This window comes from Ovis aries, chromosome 16 (genome assembly GCF_016772045.2).
Source record: "Ovis aries strain OAR_USU_Benz2616 breed Rambouillet chromosome 16, ARS-UI_Ramb_v3.0, whole genome shotgun sequence".
Lineage (NCBI taxonomy): Eukaryota > Metazoa > Chordata > Mammalia > Artiodactyla > Bovidae > Ovis > Ovis aries.
This window is the reverse complement of record NC_056069.1, coordinates 26315783-26338480: the sequence shown is the minus strand read 5'-3', so window position 1 is coordinate 26338480 and position 22698 is coordinate 26315783. Positions and strand designations below refer to the sequence as shown.

Below are 22698 nucleotides of genomic sequence, written 5' to 3'. Positions count from 1 at the left end.
TGATTCTAGCACTTTTCCCAAGTGAATCATGAGAGCTGACAGGATTTACTCTTCGTAAATCCACACACAGAGCTATGTCATCAATTTTCCTTTCTCCTCAGTTCTGTGCCTTTCTTTTCAGAAAGTGGTATAAACTTTTAGATCTTTATGATGATTTTCCTTGCATTAAAATTAGACTTTACTGAGTCCTCCTTCTTGCTCTCTTGTTATTGTTTTTAGACGCCCAAGCTTCAGCCAGGAATATCTGCCTGGGTTGTTACTGTCCCTGTAAAGGGGTTCAGCTAATAGTTTAGTTATCAAGTGTGCATCATTCAAAGTCAACTAGATAATAACAAAACTCCAGCCTCAAACATAATTTTTAACTTATTTTTTAAAGGCTGTTTTACCAGTTTGCATTCATATCTCTGAAATTGTGAAAAAAAAAAACAAAAAAAAAACCATGTGTACTAACACTTTCACCCCACTCACTTCTTAATATTTCTAATAGAACTGCATGAAATAAAATAACCTTTGTTTTGTACATTCTTGTTTTCCATTTATTTTTATATAAACATTACCCTAAAGTTTTTGTTTTCTAAGCAATATTGTGGTTAGTAACAAAAATATAACAATTACATGTCTGAAAAAGAATATTTTACAGTCTATTATGTATAGTAATTTTTTTTGAAAAAGCTCTAAGAGGAAGCAATGAAATTGTAAGAAAAGTATTTACGAAAGAAAATATGGCTGAGGAATTGTGTTCCCCTAACATTTGTAAAAAGAAATATATTTGAGCATAAAACCTCTGTTTCTCTCTTAAAGTTCTGAAAGAAAGTGAAACTATTATCTTATGGTAAAATACTTGGTAAGTAAATTATCAATATAATCTTTTTCTCAGTAAGGAGTGCTGTTCTGTAGCATTTGGAAAAATAATCTTCCTTCTACTCCAGGGGTGGCCAGCACTGGTTATTAGAACATTTCTTCCTTCAGTAAAGTTGAAATCTACACGTGGTAATATTTATCTATTTGTTCAGCTCCATTCTCTAGACATACAAACAATAAATCTAATTCTTCATTCAAAATTAATAATAATCAGTCTTAAAGACTTTAAAATTTTAAAGGGCATAAAAGCTCAATTAAAAAGAGTAATGATTAAACATGAGAGAGAGTTATTCAAGCTCACTTTTAATCAAACAAATGAAAATAAAAATCATAGCAAGGTATATTGTTTAACATTTATTAGAGCATCCACAATTTTAAATAATAGTTATATACCTAATGTTTGTGAAATTTTGGTGAAACTACCCTCTCCAATGGCTGTTCATGGAATGAATTAGTACAAATATTCTGGAAACAATTTGCCAGATGTTATAAGAACCATTAAAAATTTGATCTGGTAATCTATTCCTTGAAATTTGTCATCAAAAAAGTCCAAAAGAAAGAAAAAAGTAAGTGCTCAAAGATGTCTTTGCAGACTTAAGTGTTATGCCAAAAAAGTAAAACCACGTAAATTCCACCATTTCATCAGGAAATGGTCCTGAGGTATAAACACAAAGCATTTACACTTTAATTCAGATAAATAAGCTTCAGCCACTTAAAATTACAGTCAAAAACCTAGACAATTATACAGAAAAGGTTTATATTTACTATGATTCCAACTGTATAAAATTATCAATTTCTATAGCATAAACACATGCATCCAAATGAAATACAGTTGGTTTATTACCAAAGAGTAGATTGAGATTACAAGAGTTGTATATATGCGTGTATATATGTGTGTTTTTCTGTCATTGTTATATCATTTGTACCTTTTAACAGTGAAAATCTAAGGTTTGGAGGAAAATACATTTCAGAATGAAGCAACTGTGGTAGATAATCAGGGAACAAACAACAAGCTGTAACCAACACAAATTTACCTGCATTAAGGAAAACATTTATTTAAAAAAGAAAAAAGATGTCCATATAAACATATAAAAATGGTTCTCCCAGCTATTTAAAATAGATCTTAATTTATTCCATGCAGACTCTAAGGGGCCAGCAAGTATATCTGGCGTCTCTCTTTTGTTAGGTTACACAGTAAGCTCTGCCACTATTCCTGGAGATGTGCTCTACATTGCTGGACAGCCGCGGTACAATCATACAGGCCAGGTTGTCATCTACAGGATGGAGGGCAGAGACATCAGGATTCTCCAGACACTCAATGGAGAACAGGTAAGCTTCAAACTTGTCGTTTTGAATTAATCCATTCATATTCTTCCTGTGTAAATTGAACTATCTATTGTCCTAAACTTTTTAAAATATGGCACACCCATATTCAACAGCCACAGTATATAGGGTCTCGTGTTAGGTTTCTTGGAGGTATGTAAACTTATCTGCATCTTTGGCATCAGGAAAATTTCAGCTGGATGGAGATAGAGGTCAGAAAAATAGATACTGATGTAGATACAGACATATAAATAAATGCAAAAGGAATCTCAGACAGTAAGAAGTATGGAAGTGCCAGTCCCACAGATAGCAAATTCAGAAGATGGAAAGAGCCATAATCTAGGATTGGTACAGAAAGTCTTCTTAGGAGATAAAATGTGGGCTAGTCGAGAGGAAAGACAATGTAGACAGGCAGAAAGAGCCAGTTAAAAAGAGTAGGTCCCAATTGTGTGAGGTTTTGAGTGTTGGAGTAAAGAATTCAGATTTTCTCCTGGAGGTGATGGAAATAATTTGTAACACATAAAATCAGAGAATTCTCTTTTGATAATATTGAATATTAAAAGTAATTTAAGAAAAACTATATGCAATATGCGATATAACTATATATAAATATTTTTAATTGAATGAAACATCTCTGCTATTGTTGGTTATTATTAAATTGTGATAATTTAAGTAATTTTTATTCCTTTTTTTGTAGTTTTCTGCATTTTCCAAGTATTTTAGAATGAGATTGTATTAGTTTTATTCTACATTCTTCATGGGATGGAAGCATTCTTGGGCTTCACTAAATAGTCCCACTCTTTACTTTACCTGTGCCCCCAACACACACACGAAATACTCAGAAAGGCAGGGCAGTGCCAGCCTCCCTCTCCTGCAGGAACCCTGACAGGCACCCAGCAAATGGCTCAGCTAAGCTGCCAAGAGACAGATGCTTCAAGCAGGTGCAGTTGCTGCCCTGGCTTTAAAGCCCTATAGGAGGCAAGATCTTTTCTAGTAGCACCGTAGACATAGCTTCCCTGGGTCTTGTTAAAGGCATGAAGTTTCAAGAGTCACTGGTTTCTAGGAAGCCCAAAATATATTATTTCCATCAAGTAGTTATCATTCCCCCCAGCCCAAATGCAACATCCCAATCAGAGGTTTTGTCACCACACTCAAATGTTGCTAAGTGCTGAAATCCTTCTCTCATCATATTACACAGTTACAGTAAGCCAAAGGTCAGATTCTCATTTAGCAGGTGAGAGGGTGTTATTAGCCCTTTGCCCATAATCAGAAAATGCATCAACAGTAAACCAAGGCTCTTGTTGGAGGTCAAGGATGAGGTGAAAAGAACCTGAAACGATAGATCAACAATAAAAGTGGAAAAGGAAGGGATGTGGCAGACATAAATAAGGAAGAACTGACAAGACTGTAAAATAAATCATTTGGATGACGTCTTAGGTCTGCTGTATACTTGCATGCTCAGTTGCTCAGTTGTGTGCAACTCTTTGTCATCCCATGGACTATAGGCAGTCACTCTCCGCTGTCCATGGGATTTCCCAGGCAAAACTACTGGAGTGTATTATTTCCTCCTCCAGGGAATATTCCTGACCCAGTGATCAAACCCACATCTCCTGCATCTCCTGCACTGCGGGCAGATTCTTTACCACTAAGCTACCAGGGACACTCCTTAGATCTGTTATCACTCTATTCATTGTCTAAAAGACAGGAAATGAAAAATTTGTAAAAAAAAAAAAAAAAAAATGAGCATTTGAGGAGAGTATCACAAATTATATAAATCATGAAAAATTTGAGTTTCAAGTCTGGGAGAAAGAAGGCACCATGATTAGAATGTCAGCAACACAAGCAATTTAATTTTTTTTAAGTGGTATTTGGTTTTAGACATGTTTTGTATAACAGTGAGCACAAATTCAAATGGTTGCAAGTGGCAGGGAAGTAAAGCCAGTGAAAAAGCTGCTGGGCAGAAGACAAGAGGAAGTGGGAGCCAAGGCCTGGGCAGCTTGTGACTTAGCCCCTGCTCAACTCTGGATGGCTATTGCCATGTAAGAATGAAGGGCCAATATTGTCAGATCTTAAAAATTTTTTAGTTATATTTTTAATTAATTCAATCTAAAAAGCAAAGACTTTTTAAACCCTTCATGAGCCTGTGAGAAAAGGACATTCAAAAAATCAGTGTCTAGCAACTGTCTAAATGTCTAGCAATGTGTAAAAATGTAGAACTGGGGGTCTTGCGGAGGATGGAGTGAAATTTGCCAGTTAAGATAGTGGGGATTGTTAGGGAAGAATTAATTATCTAAGGGAATAGAATAGTTGCAGTTCTGAGCTTAGGCGAGGTCACAGTCTAGGGGATGGAAGGAGAGAAAGGAGTCATCAAAGTGAAAGGGTGATCTATGGTACAGTGGTAGAACCAGGAGAGCAAAAGTGACATCATGGAGGCCAAGACAGGAAGTTTCAAAGAGAAAATGATAAGAGCATCAAACTTCAAACACAGGTCAATATTTGGGACAGTTATTGCACTTAGTAAAGCACAAGTACCCTGGATTTCTCTAAAACTCATTCCTGTCATTAAAGAGAACATATAATGACAGTCTTCTAAGATTCTAAGGTAAAATATGCTGCCCCAATGTTCCAAGATAATTCAGTTCCTTGTAGTGTATTTCAGTTTATATTTTCATCTTACTGTATTTAAGCATGTACTGAAGCCACTTGGAAATGCCCTGTATTGTTCATTTCATTTTTAAAAATTATTGTGTTCTTACTGGTCTTTTCTAATTAGTGCAGAAGAGAAGTTAGGGTAAAAATCCAAAGAAAATCCTTACTCTTATTCTCAAGCTACAGACTCTAAAATGACAGCTGCTCATCCTCCTGGATGGAACTGACTAATATTCATTAACTTCATGCAGAACCAATAAAGAGCTCTCAGGGAGCATCAATTTCTATATTTCATTTCCTTTGTCATCTGAATCCCAGATACTCTTCTTGATTGGTTTAAGAGAAATGCAGGTTTTTAGTTTCCTTGAGAGGTTCTGATGTTTATCAGACTGTTTTGTTCTGTTTTGTCTTGTGTCCTAGATTGGTTCCTACTTTGGAAGTGTGTTAACGACAATTGACATTGATAAAGATTCTAATACTGACATTCTTCTAGTGGGGGCTCCCATGTTCATGGGAAGTGAGAAGGAAGAACAAGGAAAAGTGTATGTCTACGCTCTGAATCAGGTAACGGTTACTTTGGTAGAAATTCAGGAAAATCTCTTTCTTTGTTTCTTAAAATTTCAGTTAATAATGGTCTAATTTTTCACTCACTCTGGCAAAAGGAACAAAGAAGCTTTCGGGGCCAATCTACCCGACTAACCCCTCAGCCTCTAAATGAACATTTAGAATTGTAGCAAAATAACTCAAACAGTTAGATATTTTCTGCTTATAAATGTGAACTTTATTAAGAGTATATTGAATAAAGATAAATAAATTTCACTAAATTCTTAAATTTGCAGGGCAACTATTAGTGAGCTCTGGTCTAGAAGTGGGCCACATTAATAGTTCAAGCTCTGAACTGAGTTGAGTGAGTGTGTATGGGCACACACGTGTGTGTGTAAAGGGAGGAGTGAGGAAAGACTGCAGAGAAGTAGTGAATGTTATGGCAGTCATACCAAACACTGAGCAAACTGCTGTGGTCTTTGGAATACTTCAGTCAGCTGCAGTGAGATTTTTGTTTCTCTGATCCTAGCTTCAGACATTATTTGCTAAGTGAAATAATTCTTGACTTCTTCATAAGAATTTTTGTTGTGTACAGCAGAGTTGGGATATATCTATTTAGCTTGTTAAATTTTTAGTCTTTCCCATTCAATTATTTAAAATCATAAATTATGTATCTTTCTCCCTATCATCTTTTTTATTCCTCTTGTCAACATTTTTTGGTCCTGTACTGTTTTTCCCTTTTTCCCAAGAAACTGTTTTCCTAGTCATCATTTCTGTCCTTTATAGGGAAGAATATAGAGAGACTTTTCCGAAAAACATAATAATGGATAAAGAAAGGATAGTGACACAAATTGAGAATTTAAAAATCCAGCTCTTCAGCTTTAAAAAGTTGCTGATGAATTATATACTCATTCGATTACATTAAAAAGAGACTCCATTAAAATCCTCAGTATATCCTTGCCTACACTCCTATAATCTGTTCGTGGAAATTTCTAATTTTGCTCTCAGATAGACACACTTAAGAAATTTTGCAAACTTTACCCTTCAGGTACAAATGGTTTTTAATAGCACTGATTTAGTACATACTTTAAAACTATGCTCTGCTGTAGTTATGACAGAAATCCATAAGGATTCTGTTTATCTTTCTTCCAGACAAGGTTTGAATATCAAATGAGCCTGGAACCCATTAAGCAGACTTGTTGTTCATCTCTGAAGCACAACTCATGCACAAAGGAAAACAAAAATGAGCCATGTGGGGCTCGTTTTGGAACAGCTATTGCTGCTGTGAAAGATCTCAACCTTGATGGCTTTAATGACATCGTGATTGGAGCGCCCTTGGAAGATGATCACGGAGGAGCTGTGTACATTTATCACGGAAGTGGCAAGACTATAAGGGAAGAGTATGCACAAGTAAGAAGTGACACCTACAGATCCCTTCATTTATTTATTATTTTAGTGTAACAGGCATGGATGTTACCAAAATACAGTAATGGTATATAGTCATACAGTCAGTAGCAATGCATGGGGTTTTTAAAATTTTATTAGTCATTGAGAAAGCATTGGTTTATTATATTATTCATGTATTTTTAATCCTGTGATTCTTGCCCTTAACTGATAAATGGGTTCAATACCAGGCATCACCTGTCTTGCTTCACGAACTATTTTTTTCTTCTGGCTCTTGGGAAACTAGATTTCTAAGTTTTCTTCATAGTAAAATTACTTGTATTGAATATTTTATTGTTTTGTCTAGTTTTTCTTTTCTGTTGTCCTATGCCTTGTCTTCATGACTTAATCTTTTTTTTTAATTGAAGGATAATTGCTTTACAATTGACTTGATCTTTTGAAATGGTAAAAACACAAAACAAAAGAGCACTTTTTAACGATGCTATTTACCAACTACAGTTTGTCCAATTCTAAACAGAGGGTACCACTTTCTGAGTAAGAGAATAGTTATTTTATATATATATATATATATATATACACATATATATATGATATAAAGGAGAAGAAATTGTTTTTATATTCAGTACCCATGTTTTTATAATAAAATCACGTTAAGTTTATATTTATGAATTAAATTGGTATATTTTCATAAAAATAAATTTGGACTTCTGAAGGTTTGTAATTTTCTACCAAGTAATCCCTCTTGGGAAAAAATCTGAATAATTAAGTTTAACCTGCAGGGGATTTCTATTGTTCTTGATTTAAATTTATTGTCAGCTAATGACTCTATAAATTAGAGCCTAATATATAAATTAGAACTTTTTCCTACATGAGAAAAATGTCCATTTACAGAAGTGTTTTATATATTACAAAAGTAAAAGAATTTAAAGGGATTCTTCTAATGTAATTGTCTGTTTTTAAGTAACCATAGTTAATTGGACATTGAACAACTACTTATGAATAAAATAGAATTCACTACTTTTCTAACTTATGAAAAGAAAAACAGAAAAAATATTATTTCTTTTTATTTTGTAAATATTCTTTGGCTCCATAGTCAACAGAATTCTCAAAATCTATTCATGTCTTGTGAAGTTGTCCTTAATTTTTCATTGTCATAATGGCATTAATAGTGAAAAACAAAGGGCATATTTCAGTAGCATATTTTCACTAACAACACTCCAATCTGTTTAATAAGTGATTTGCTTCTGTTAAAAATCTTCATGGTACTTCATAACTGGAAACAGGCAATATTAACTATTGGAGTGTGATGGAATCAGGTACTGGAAGAAGGAGTTTCTTTCCTGTGTTCTTCACATTATTCATTCCGGTTCAATACTTCAAACTTAATGGAGTGGCATTTGCAATATAAAAATAAGGATTTTAAAATCATTAATAAGTAGACTAGATGATCTTAAGCAATTATTTTGTAAAATGATGATAAATCAATATGCAGCTTTAAGCAACGAAAACAGTAAAGAATGTTAGAGTTGAGTCTGTTTAATCATTGGCAGAATGCTTTCCCAAGAATAGGTGCGAAATGTGCTCACTCATTTCTGTGGTGACTAGAGGTGCTGCTTGTGTATGGAATGATCCAGAATCAGACTGAATCAAGCCCTCCAGAAGCGATGGGGTCAATAACTCCTGATTTCTCTGCTGAAAAATATAAGGAAACAATTTACAATGAACCACAACCTTTAGGCTTGAAAAAATGTTTTCATTTGCTTTGCCTTATTTGGCTTCTTAAATTTTATGACATTTAAGTGGAAGATAGGATAAGGAGACTCCAAGTTTAGGGAGAGTTTGTCAGTCAGGACTCCCTGCCATCAGGTTCTGTTAAAATGCTATCAGCTTGAACCTGAGCTAAGTTAGGAAGTACAGATGCCAAACATATTATGTATGGTAATGTGTATGAGAACTCCCTATTCATTTGTGCTTCCCAGCACTGTGGATACATGTGAATGAAATGGAAACTATTTTTCTTTCAGTACCTACACTCCTATAATCAGTACCATTTTTGACAGACAGTAAAGATCACATATTGAAAAATGTATTTGATAGAATGTATTATTTATACCCAACCTCAAAGTTCAGTGAACCCCAAATTGACCCTAGGATAATTTTCCATTCCCTCTCTTGCTTGTCTGATGTGTTTCCAGTACCTTTAAATATCTCTGTGTAATGGAATTGAACAGAAACTAGAAAGCAGAGCCAATTACTCATAATGTTTTCCTTGAGGGTTAGACAAGATGACGTTATATAATATTTTTCCCTCTCTCTGGTGTCAATAACCCTGAAATGATTTTGTCTGCACTATAAAAAGAATATCCTTTGGGAACATCTGAGTAAGTCCTCTTGTCCCCCCACATGAGGGGCCTCTTGGGCAGGTTTCCAAAAGATCTCTCATTTTAATTTTTTGTCAGCCAATCCAAGTTCTCAGATTTATTTGAAATGGGTTTTCAAGAGACTCTTCTGACATTAAAAACTCTGTTGGTATTTTCACAGCGTATTCCATCAGGGGGAGATGGCGAGACACTGAAATTTTTTGGCCAGTCTATTCACGGAGAAATGGATTTAAATGGTGACGGTCTGACTGATGTCACTATTGGGGGCCTTGGTGGTGCTGCCCTCTTCTGGTATGTATTTTAATAACATCCAATTAATCTGATCCACAACATCCACAAATTAACATGACGCATTACTGAGTCCTTGCGTGAGTGCGTGTGTGTAAGTCGCTCCAGTCATGTCTTTGCAACTTCAGACTCTGTGACCCTATGGACTGTAGCCCGCCAGGCTACTCTGTCCATGGGATTCTCCAGGCAAGAATACTGGAGAGGATTGCCATGCCCTCTTCCACGGGATATTCCTGACCCAGGGATTGAACCCCAGTCTCTTATATCTCCTACATTGGCAGGCATGTATTTTAATAACATCCAGTTAATCTGATAATATTTTACAGATAGGTCAGGAAGATGCCCTGGAGAAGGAAATAGCAACTCCAGTAATCTTGCCTGGAAAGTCCCATGGACAGAGGAGTCACAAGAGTGGGACATGACTTCGTGACTAAATAACCAGAGCTCAGAGTATGATCAGAGTTTGTATACAAAATGTCCATTTCTTTTTTTGCTCCCATATTCAGAAAAAATGTATGCAGTTTGGGAATCTGAGAAACTGATAAATCTTAAAAAATGAAACCCCTGTATTAAAAGAATAAGTAGAATCAACTCTTAATGTGGGTTATCTATTATGTGATTGTCATTCTGCTTAGACGAGGGGATAGGGGAAAAGAGGGCCTCATACAGGATGTATATAAACAAGAAAGTTTCCCTAAATTTAAGTTACTTAGAAGCTTTTAGGGATAACTGACTCTTCATTCATTTACATAGTGCGTAGAACTAGGCGTTTGTGCGTCACTGACTGACTATATTGTTGGTCAAGTGTAAAAGCATCTACAATAGTGTTTTCTCTCAGTCTTTAAAATGCCTGCATCCCCAGATTAATTTCAGTTAATTGTAACATCCTCATCAGTAGTCAGATATGTTTACTAATGCCATTTAATTAATTAACTAGCTTATTAATAAAATAAGTTATTAATTAATGGCATTAATAACTAGCTTTAACTAGTTAAAAGACAATTTCAAGAGTGTTTTATTTTTTTAATGTGATTATTTCAAAAAAAGTAAATAAAATCAATAAAATATCAATAACCTCATAAGAAATTTGTGTGACAATTTTGAAAAATGCCACAAACTTTGTTAAAACATATAAAAGGATTTAATATATTAAAAAATATTTTCAACTATGCCTTGATGGAAAGTCCATATGTTACTCTCTCAAATTAATCATTTAGTTTAGTACGATTCAGATGGTCTTTTTTCAAACTTTATGTAGAAGGATAGTAAAGAAAATTATGAAAGAGGTGAAGATAGAGACTTGAAAAATATGACTTTGTCATAATTTAAGATAATCCTTAAGAACTAATGGTCAGATAAAAGTTATGCACTAAACTACACAGAGAGGAACTATTATGCTTTTTAAAAACTTTTAACCATGCAGCAGCAGGAAAGGAGAATGCCTAGGAAAGGAGAATGCTAGGCAGCATGGTCTGTGACTTTTGGGGAAGACCCTGAAAATCAAGGCTCCAAACCAGAAGTCACCAGTTTTGGAAACAACAAATATATTTAGTTTTTGTTTGAACTGCTAGTTCTGGGTTAATTCATTAGGATAATCTTTTTTTTTTTTTTCATTAGGATAATCTTTACCCACAAATATTTATTGTATTCACCTCCTTGTATTAAAAAATATACACATGTTTTAAGGGCAATTTTTATTCTCCAATTTGTGTCAAGAGCTACTTTCAAAGCCCTGAAAACTTGTTTCTGGCCTCTCCTGCCCCCCAGTCAAGCCTTTATCATTGATGAGCCAGAATATCAGAGTTAGGTTCCTGACATCACATAGCAAAATGGACCAAACCAGCATAATAAAACACGAAGACCAAGATTTGCAGTGCTGAAGAGGGAACTCAGAGAGGATACAGCTGGCAGGCGATAAACAGAGGCCCACTCAGCAGTCAGGGATGTCCAGGAGAGCCGAATCCTGTGGGCTAGACTGAGCTATATATTCTATAAAGATCTGTGTGGAGCAGAGCGGAGGTGTCGGGTAGGGAGAGGTCAAGGCAAATACATACCTGAAGGATCCAAACTATACACTCTCATTCACTCATTCATTGCTGGTGAAAGGATACACTGGTTAAAACCCATTAGCAGGCCTTTGTCACTAAAGTGACAAAGTTAAAAAAGCCTTAAAATGTTCTTTTTCTTAAACTTTACCCCCTTATTGCAAAATTCAGACTTAAATTGAAGAAAGTAGGGAAAACCATGAGACCATTCAGGTATCATCCTAAATCAAATCCCTTACAATTATAGAGTGGAAGTGACAGGGATTAAATCTGATAGGCAGAGTGCCTAAAGAACTATGGACAGAGGTTCCTGACATTGTACAGGAGGCAGTGATCAAGACCATCCCCAAGAAAAGAAATGCAAAAGGCAAAATGATTGTCTGAGGAGGCCTTATAAGTAGCTGAGAAAAAGAAGAGAAGCTAAAGGTAAAGAAGAAAAGGAAAGATATAAGCATCTGAATGCAGAGTTCCAAAGAATAGCAAGAAGAATAGCAAGGAGAGATAAGAAAGCCTTCTTCAGTGGTCAGTGCAAAGATATAGAAGAAAAGAACAGAATGGGAAAGACTAGAGATCTCTTCAAGAAAATTAGAGATACCAAGGGAACATTTCATGCAAAGATGGGCTCGATAAAGGACAGAAATGGTCTGGACCTAACAGAAGAAGATATTAAGAAGAGATGGCAAGAATACACAGAAGAACTGTATAAAAAAGATCTTCATGACCCAGATAAGCATGATGGTGTGATTGCTCACCTAGAGTCAGACATCCTGGAATGTGAAGCCAAGTGGGCCTTAGAAAGCATCACTATGAACAAAGCTAGTGGAGGTGATGGAATTCCAGCTGAGCTATTTCAAATCCTAAAAGATGATGCTGTCAAAGTGCTGCACTCAATATGCCAGCAAATTCGGAAAACTCAGCAGTGGCCACAGGACTGGAAAAGGTCAGTTTTTATTCCAATCCCAAAGAAAGGCAATGCCAAAGAATGTTCAAACTACTGCACAATTGCACTCATTTCACACACTAGCAAAGTAATGCTCAAAATTCTCTAAGCCAGGCTTCAAAAGTATGCAAACCGTGAACTTCCAGATGTTCAAGCTGGATTTAGAAAAGGCAGACTAAGGAGGGATCAAATTGCCAACATCCATTGGATCATTGAAAAAGCAAGAGAGTTCCAGTAAAACATCTACTGCTTTATTGACTTCACCGAAGCCTTTGACTATGTGGATCACAACAAACAGTTTTGTTTCCACAACTGTGTGGAAAATTCTTCAAGAGATGGGAATACCAGACCATCTGACCTGCCTCCTGAGAAATCTGTATACAGGTCAAGAAGCAACAGTTAGAACTGGACATGGAGCAATAGACTGGTTCCAAATCAGGAAAGGAGTATGTCAAGGCTCTATATTGTCACCCTGCTTATTGAACTTATATGCGGAGTACATCAGGCAAAATGCCAGACTGGATGAAGCACAAGCTGGAATCAAGACTGCAGGGAGAAATATCAATAACCACAGATATACAGATGAAACCACCCTTCTGGCAGAAAGTGAAGAAGAACTAAAGAGCCTCTTGATGAAAGTGAAAGAAGAGAGTAAAAAGTTGGCTTAAAACTCAACATTCAGAAAACTAAGATCATGGCATCTGGTCCCATCACTTCATGGCTAAACAGATGGGGAAACAATGGAAACAGTGAGAGACTTTATTTTGGGAGGTTCCAAAATCACTGCAGATGGTGACAGCAACCATGAAACTAAAAGATGCTCGCTCCTTGGAAGAAAAGCTATGAGCAACCTAGGCAGCATATTAAAAAGCAGAAACATTACTTTGCCAACAGAGGTCCATCTAGTCAAAGCTATGGTTTTTCCAGTAGTCATGTATGGATGTGAGAGTTGGACTATAAAGAAAGCTGAGCACCGAAGAATTGATGCTTTTGAACTGTGGTGTTGGAGAAGACTCTTGAGAGTCCCTTAGATTGCAAGAGATCAAAGCAGTCAATCCTAAAGGAAATCAGTCCTGAATATTCATTGGAAGGACTGATGCCCGAAGCTGAAACTCTGATACTTTGGCCACCTGATGGGAAGAACTGACTCATTTGAAAAGACCGGACATGAATCTGAGCAAGCTCCAGGAGTTGGTGATGGATAGGGAGGCCTGGCATGCTGCAGTCTATGGGGTCGCAGAGAGTCAGACATGACTGAGCAACTGAACTGAATTGAAAATTTTTTTAAGATAAAATCTATGATTAGAGATGTATGATCTTTAGAATAATCATAGTGCTGTAGGTTTCAGATTTTTTTTTTAAGGAGTTAAGATACATATCCAATAAGAGAAGTCTGAATAAATAGATTATGGTTCATGTATTTGTTGGAATAGTATGCTGCTGCTGCTAAGTCACATCAGTCATGTCTGACTCTGTGTGACCCCATGGATGGCAGCCCACCAGGCTTCTCTGTCCCTGTGACTCTCATAATGTTCTCATAAAAACAAAAATGTTGGAAAGTTGCTTGTAATATTTTTAAATAGGTATGCTTATATATGTATTTGGGCCAGTGTTTATATATGCATATGTGTGTGTATGTGTGTGTGTGTGCCTCTCTCTCTCCTCTCTCTCTCTCTCTATATATATATATATAAATAGTGATTAGTGCTGGGTGATAGAATTATAATTGTTCTGTATTTTTTTTGTTTCTTTTATTATATTTTCATATTTTCTATGGGTAAATTGTTTTAAGAGAAAAAATATATAATTTTTTAAAATGCAAAAACATAAACAGAGTCCTATGTATTCACAAGATCATTGTTGTTGTTTAGTCGATAAGTCATGTCTGACTTTTTTGCAACCCATGGACTGTAGCTCACCAGGTTGTTCTGTCCATGGGGATTCTCCTGGCAAGAATACTGGAGTGGGTTGCCATTCCCTTCTCCAGGGGATCTTACCGACCAGGGATTGAACCCACATCTCCTGCATTAGCAGGCGGATTCTAAGAGCCAGTCTGATTGCAAAGCAAAAGCCAGATAAAGGTATTTAACAGTTATACTGGCTTCATTCTAAGGCATTGACCTCAGGCTCCATGTACTCTCTTTGCCTAATTTTGGATTACTGTGCTCTCAATTTGGATTAGTGGAAATCACCAGACATTGGAATTAGAAAGACTGGGTTTAAATCCTAGTTTAAATCCCTGGACAGCTTCTGACAAAATAATCTCTCAAAGTCTTGGTTATATATAAAACAGAGGAAGATAATATGTCTTGTTATGAAAGTTAATTTAAAATGTAAGTGAATAATAAATAGCACGTGTATAAGAATGGATAGCACAGGTCTCCTCGCGCTGTTCTGCTTCTCTTTCCCAGAAACAGGAGCAGGGCTGACCCTACAAGAAGAACAGACAAGTGTTAGAGTGCAACAAAGTTGTCCAGGGGTCCTCTGGACTCTTCCCAGGTTGGGAACAAACTTGAAGGTGCTGAAAATATGGTTTTAGCTCTGAGGTTGCACCTGGCCCCTTGATTTCATCTCTTTTCTCTCATAGGCAATTACAGTTCCTTGGCCTATCAATTGTAGGGAATGAAAATTAATTTTCCTTGTACCTTTCTGATTTCCTGGCTGAGACTTCTGTAATAAAAGACAGATTAACAGAAAAACCTAAAACAAACGAAAACCAGAAAATACCCAGAAGTTTATTAGAACACATATATCTCATGTATGCATGGGAGATAATGAATGACTCTCTGAGGTAGCTTAGAATTCACACTTAAAAATTATCTTAGTAGGGAAAGGAAAGGGAGATAGGCCTCTTAGGGAAAATGGGTGATTTTTAGGAAAGATGAGTAGGCCCTTAAAACAACAGATGGGAGGTAAAACAGCTTGTAACAAAGTTTGTCCGGGTGTGGTGTCCACTCCAGCCTCCTCTCCTGTGACAAGTCAGTCTTCTCTGGTTGATGAAACTCCTGGGAAAGGATTTATGACAACTGAGTTCTCTTTAGAGGATGCATCTTTAGGCAGTTAATTGGAGTTCTGAGAAAGCCTCTCAGCATTTCTTGTATTTTAAGTGCCTGCAGTTCAAACGATCCGTATACCAAAGTGGCATGCTTTGCAGTGGGGTGTCCTGAACCCCTACAGTCATATTTTAGGGTGACATATTCTGTCCCCCTTCAGAACCCAATGCCTACCATGGTTCCAGAATAACCAGGGTATCTTCAGAATGTCAGATACAATCTCTTCTGTATCAGAGCTTCATGAGAGAAAGGCATCCTGAGAACCCATGCTGCATACAAAGAAGAAGCATCTCGGATCACTCACTCATCTCACACTCCCAAAAGGATGGCCATGCATTAAATGTAAAAATAAATAGTGATCCCCCATGGCTTATGTGTTTGCAGGTCTCGAGATGTGGCTGTTGTTAAAGTGACCATGAATTTTGAACCCAATAAAGTGAATATTCAAAAGAAAAACTGCCGTGTGGAGGGAAAGGAAACGGTGTGTATAAATGCCACGGTGTGTTTCAATGTAAAATTGAAGTCCAAAGAAAACATGGTTTATGAAGCTGGTAAGTGTCATACATACAGAAGTACTTTGGAGCAGGAGGACAGTGTATTCTATTTGCTCCCACAGGATGAATCCAGTAAGATAGTGTATTTCCCTCGATGATAGGAATCTGACATCACATCTGCCTCTGTGAACATACTGAACCTTGAAAAAAACTCTAATGTAGAAGGAATGGGTTATGGAACCTGTAAATTCTGGAGCAGAAGCTACATACTTACATTTGGTTGCCTTCCGAGTTGGATTCCGTATTTCTCCTCTGGCTCTCCTATTTACTCTGAACAGTCAAGTGCCAGAGAAAGAGAGAGAAAGACACCCGTTCTAAGGCAGAGTTGAAAACTGGGTTCTCTCCAGTAAGACTGGTATTACAAAGGACCTGAATGCCCGCACCTTCCTGAGATCTCTGCCCCAATCAGAAGGTTTTTTAGGGTCAAACAGATCCCATGTGTGTTCTCAGGCACATCACATCAGCCTGGGTATCCCCTTTTTGCCTATATTCTACAATTCCTAAAGCAGTTTTTAATGATACTGAAACATGTTGGAGCCAAAACTGTGGCGATCATTGGCTGCCCAATAGTAGTTTAGTCTGCAAACCAAATATAAGTAGAAAGAGAAAAACGATTAGTCCTTAGAATCTATTTTTCTTAGCTTGCACTACATGTGCCTATTTATGATCTGCAATAGACCTCTGACTGGAAGATAAATGAGGTCTAGGAATGTAAAATAATGACTTACATTATCATATGCAACATTATTTGTCTTATTTTTATATAGTAATTAAGCAAGGAAATAAGAAAGATTGCTGCCTTCATATAAGGAAGGTATAAGGCCTAACTTGTTTTCCTTATCATGGTATGCTTATTTTATTAAACTTTTATTTATTTAACTTATTTTATTATATCCTTTGAATAGTCGAAAATGACATCTTTTATAATATAAGTTTAAAATATCATTAATGTATATGTTTGCCTCTGTTGAAATACAACATAGTCAATATTCTAAACAGGGTCTAAAGTTTCTAAATTTAAAAAAAAAAAAACTAAGTGAAAACCCAGTAAACATACCCACATGGTCAAGAAGTTAGGTGGTATGTAGGTAGGTGTGTATAAACATACATATGCATTTTTTAATAAGTATAATTAAACATTAAAAGCCTTGCAAACTTGGAGAGTTCTTTAGAGTTCCTCAAGATTATCTTCATGACTGCAAATACCATTGTACTACAGTAGTGCAAATATGCTGAATCACTTGTGTTGAGTGGTTGCTCTAGAGATTTTTCTGTAATATTAATGAGCTGGATCATATGATAATAACCCCAAATAAACATGTCTGCCAATTATTCTTTTTTTTTATTTTTATAGATATGCAATACCGTGTCACACTAGATTCTCTAAGACAGATATCACGGAGTTTTTTCTCTGGAACTCAAGAGAGGAAGATTCAAAGGAACATCACAGTTCGAGAGTCAGAATGCACTGAACATTCCTTCTACATGTTGGCAAGTAAATCATGTGTAACAGCTGACTTATTCCAGATCAAAATAAAATAGAGATGCCTTATCTCGTCAGTCAATCTTACGCTTACGTCAACGTACAAATCATGAATTAACCTTTGTTCAGTTTTCTTAGAAAATCACAGGTCTGATTTCCTAATTTCCAAATATATTTCATAAAGCTGTCTTTCATACTCCTTCTGTATGTTATCAGACATCCATATATTATGGGACAGTAAAAGGCACGGTGTACCAGTTGATAGAGGTCTTGTATTTCATTCATTTATTGATTACATTCATTCTTTCCACTTGAAAGCATCACTGAACTTTTGCAGGCCTTGTCTGTCAGTTGTGGCTAAGTGGTTAAATGCCCTGAGGGGGAACTGTTGGGCCTTATGCTTTCTGGGGTCTGTTTTTGTCCATTGAACTATGTGTTTCACTCTTTGTCTTTAGACTGAAGGAAAAATATCTGGCATTTTCCATCATCTCTAAGCTTTATGCTACCTGTTTCTATTTTAGTGGATGAGGGAGCCTTGGAAAGCAAATTAATAACCTCTAGAGATGGCTGCTAAGCCAGTTTGAACCATTTGAAATGTATTTGATTGGATCACCGTGTACGTGGAGCAAGAGTCTCTTAAAATGTATGTGACACTAAAGAAAAAGAAAAGCAGAACAGATGTACTGAGAAAATGCTGACTTTAGTAATGGAGATTGAATCTTAGAGACTTGAACATGATCTTGGAATTTTAAATGAAATAAGCCTATTTGCCGCCACTTCCGACGTATTTCATTATTCCTGATGAATATTTCATATTTTGAAAACATTGTAGTCAGGGGCAGGAAAGTGACAGAAGATACGCAAGCTGGTGTGCCACATTTATTCTTCCTCAGCGATTTTCAAGCCAATATTCCTCACGACATATCTCAAGATAAGCTTTTTTGGTCAGCATTGAATTCAGTCTGTGGTGAGAAAAATAAAAATGGAGTTAATTTCCTATTTGCTTCATCAGAATTGAAACTTTAGGAGTTAGGACTTGGATAAAATTTGAAAAGGTGTGAAATCAGATTTGGCAGTGCCTCCAACCTACTCACTGTTGTATATATTTCTCCAAAAATTTAGCATCTAGCTATATCTAGGCACTGGTATTGAAAGGAATGAACTAGTTTCAAAATTTCCAAAAGACTTCTGGATTTTGATGGATACTTTAACGTTTGTTATGGAGTCAGCCAGGAGGGAATTTGTAGCCCAGCTTACCTACTTTCTGAGTAATTTTGACAAAGTGGTTTAGTCTCTTAGTTTTATTCATCTTATTCATATTTATTCATCTTAGTTTTATTTATCTATTTATTTATTTATCTGTAAAATAAAGATTATAATTATTATATGTCTTAGAAGATTGTTGAAATAATTCTCAATAATGTGTATAAAGCTCATAATTCTGGCCATGCCATAAATGATGGCTGTCACTGATGGTAATAAAGACAATATTGATCACATCCATATTATTTTCATACCCTGTCACATTGTAAAATTCTTACAACTCAAGGGATATATCATATTAAAGAAATGCAACTCAGTTTAAAGAAGGGTTTCTCTCTTGAAGTTGAGAGATATTCCTAGAAGTATTACATAGTGTTTTTTAGCTCCAAATCTCAAGAGAAATGATATTGTTATGCAGGTAGCTTGGAGCTGTACATCCTGGCATGGCCAAGTACAACCTATCCATCATTCCAACAGGCTCATCTGAGAAGCTGGATGTGAGTTAGCTGGTTACAGTCTGAAGCCTCTGTGTTCCGGAAGTGTCCCTTGTCAAGGAAGAAAGGCAGCCTCTCTAGTGAAGCAAAAGCCTGATCAGGTCATATGTCAGATCAGGAGCACAAGAAGGTCCAATAAGCCTGACCCATGGGGCAAAAGAAGAAAGCCATCACAGGGCCCAAGAAATATGATGCCAATGACATGTTCTGTGTTTTGACCTCTAGGACAAGCATGACTTTCGGGACTCTGTGAGAATAACTTTGGATTTTAATCTTACCGATCCTGAAAATGGGCCTGTTCTTGATGATTCTCTACCAAATTCAGTACATGAATATGTAAGTCAGATTTTTAAAATTTAGAATGCCTATTTGTGAATATATTGAGAAAAAAACCGGAAACATATAAACAGATGCACACACACAAGCCTAAAGCAATTATTTTAATTGTTTTAAAAAAGGAATTAGATTTTTCTAGACTTTTCTCAATTCTACTGACTTCCTTTTGCTGGATTTTAAGGGAACTTACAAATGACACCTATTTTTATCTTTTCTGAACTTAGGAGCAATTGAAAGAAAGACATGAGTTGGCCAGCTGGAACTCCCCTTTATTACTCATGAACACTGGGTTCCAGGGCATGGTTTGAGTATAATGGGGGTCCTCTACAGAGCCAGGCTTAGGCCACAGGTAACTAAATAGGTCATTTGCAGTGCTCACTAAGCTCTGGCCTTCCGGGGGACCCACTTTGTAAAACTTGCAGAATGGAAATGTGATATATCCTTCCCCGTGGGCTCACCACTGCCCCAACAGCAGAAGACACAGGAAGGGACTAAACTGTGCTCACCTAGTTTCTGCTTCCAGGTTCAGTCTACTGTCTGATCGCTGCAAAAGATTGTGAATGTGGCACGGATGGAATTTGTTAGCCATTCAGTCGTGTCTGATTCTTTGTGACCCCATGGACTGTAGCCCACAAGGCTCCTCTGCCCATGGGGTTTTCCAGACAAGAATACTGGAGTGGGTTGCCATTCCCTTCTCCCACTAATGGAGTTGGGATGGGAAATTCATTTTCCCCTGCACCTATCTTCGGCTTTCCCTTCCTTCCTTACAAGTATATTTACTGAGTGTCTTTCATATTCCAGACATCAGAACTTGCAGTTCTAACCTAGGAAATAAGTATTAGGTAGTCATTACAGGACATGCCCTGGAGAACTTCAGAGCTCAAAGGGAACTTCTGCTACACTGAGGTATCAAGGATTAGAAAGTGAAAAGTGAAAGTCAGTCGTGTCTGACTCTTTGTGACCCCATGGACTGTACAGTCCATGGAATTCTCCAGGCCAAAATATTGGAGTGGGTAGCCGTTCCCTTCTCCAGGGGATCTTCCCAACCCTCCCTGGAGCTTAGGCCACTGCACTTGAGACCTGTAGCACAGGAAGGTTTTTCCATCCTATTAGAGGAGTGGAGAGGGCAGTGTTCCAGGAAGAGGGATACATGCCAAGGTTCAGAGACATAAAAGAAATTCAGTAAGCTCACCAGTGCTGCTGAAGCTGAAGAGCAAGGGCAGAAGGTGATGTGAGATGAGACAGGAGGCACAGACAGGAGCCAGATCACCAGGACTTTGTGCCACTGCACAGAATTTAACTGTTCCTGAAGAGCCGAGGAATGCTCTTGATGGCTTTAGTTGGTTTGGGGATAGCACTGGATTTTGGGGGGCTCTTTTAAGAATTACTTCAGCTGCAAGGTAGAAAATGTTTGGAGGGAATCAAGAGTGGGTATGGAAGACCAGTCAGGGAGTTGTTGCTTTAGTTCAGGGAGCAAGTAAGAAAAGCTGGCTAGAGATAGAGGTGGAAATGCAGAGGCAAGGAGGTATGGAAGATATTTAGAACAGAGGTAGAGTGGATGGTTCTTGGTGATGGGTTGGATAAGGGGGAGGGGCTGAATGAAGAAGAGGAGTCAAGGAAAGTGCCCAGTTAGGTGGTTTGATCTTTTCCTATCCACTTGACCAAAGCTATTATGATCTTAAGTATTTGATTCTTTTAAACAGAAAATCTCATGATCAGAGTTGAGTGTTGCAGTGTTCTCTCATAACTTTGGGTCACGGAGTACTTGACTTATTTCTTTGAAACTGTTCAGTTCTGGCAGATGAAAGCCAGTGAAAAACATCTGTAAAAACTGTGCATTCCTTAAAAGACTGGAAAAATTTATAGCCAAAAGTAAAAATTACGATTTTCCCCTATAAATTATAGAAACAATATAAAAATTCCTTATGATTTCTGCAGTGAAATCTGTTCTGTTTATGATCTGCTTATTTTGGAAATATGTCATTTCTTTTATGCTAGTTCATAGGTAATTTTCAATAATGCCTAGCTAAATTTTGAAAAAATGCTTTTCTGTGACCATTTCAGATTCCCTTTGCCAAAGATTGTGGAAACAAGGAAAAATGTGTCTCGGACCTTGCCTTGGATGTATCCACCACAGAAAAGGGCCTGCTTATTGTCAAGTCCCACAATGATAAGTTCAATGTTAGCCTCACGGTCAAAAATAAAAAGGACAGTGCCTATAACACCAGAACCATAGTGAATTATTCTCCAAATCTAATTTTTTCAGGAATTGAGGTAAACCTTTAGTTTTATATTTATTTATTCTTGTAATAATCAGGCATTGAACCTACTTTTCATACTAAGGGGATAACTTATATTACATTGATTTTAGAAAACTAGAAAGCATTTTGTATAAAACTAGCACTTACTAATGATTAAAGGACCAAATTTTTTTTTTAATTTTTTGTTTTGATGTATTTCTTTAGAGGTGTATGACTTTTCTTGGATTCAGTATCCAGAAAGGATTGCTGATGTACCAAAACTGTAGGCTTCACAGAAGACTTACATCACTGAAATTAAGACTAAGTCAAGAAAAAATGAAGTCTAAAGAGTTTAACAGAAGGGCAGAGAAGGAGCAGTACATTTGCTGAACAATAACAAAACATTTATGTGCATAAAAATCAAGATACCATTCCCCACTTTCTATGCATGATCCTTACATTGGCAAGGGAATTGTATTAAATGACTATGTCTCAGACATAGTCATATGTCGTGACAGAAGGGGTTTTTTTATTATTATTTTGGCAGTAACATACAGCTGCATAAGATGCTCTATCAGGATTAATTAATACTTCTAAATTTGAACTTTGCATTGAATTACGATCTCTGAATTAACTCCCCTGAATTAAAATTCTGTGTATATTTATATGAATTAGTACTGTATATGATTCACATTAAAACCAAGTATGCTAAATATATATAATATTAAAACTTTAATTGTCCAGGTTCTGTAAATTCAGATTTTCACTGATGTGTGTACGTGTGTGTGTTAGTCACTCAGTCGTGTCTGACTCTGCGACCCCCCATGCACTGTAGCCCACC

The 22698-nt window shown here is 36.7% G+C and overlaps 1 protein-coding gene across 2 annotated transcripts in view; it reads left to right on the top strand.

Annotated features, from left to right (window-relative positions):
* ITGA1 (integrin subunit alpha 1) overlaps positions 1 to 22698 on the top strand; it is a 170418-nt gene that overhangs the window by 119092 nt on the left and 28628 nt on the right. For both annotated transcript variants that reach the window (XM_027980075.2, XM_027980076.3), the window contains exons 12-19: positions 2048 to 2190; positions 5254 to 5397; positions 6529 to 6786; positions 9322 to 9452; positions 15872 to 16038; positions 17396 to 17532; positions 19507 to 19617; positions 21682 to 21891. In XM_027980075.2, the coding sequence (XP_027835876.1) occupies positions 2048 to 2190; positions 5254 to 5397; positions 6529 to 6786; positions 9322 to 9452; positions 15872 to 16038; positions 17396 to 17532; positions 19507 to 19617; positions 21682 to 21891 (1301 nt within the window). The remainder of the gene's footprint in view (positions 1 to 2047; positions 2191 to 5253; positions 5398 to 6528; positions 6787 to 9321; positions 9453 to 15871; positions 16039 to 17395; positions 17533 to 19506; positions 19618 to 21681; positions 21892 to 22698) is intronic.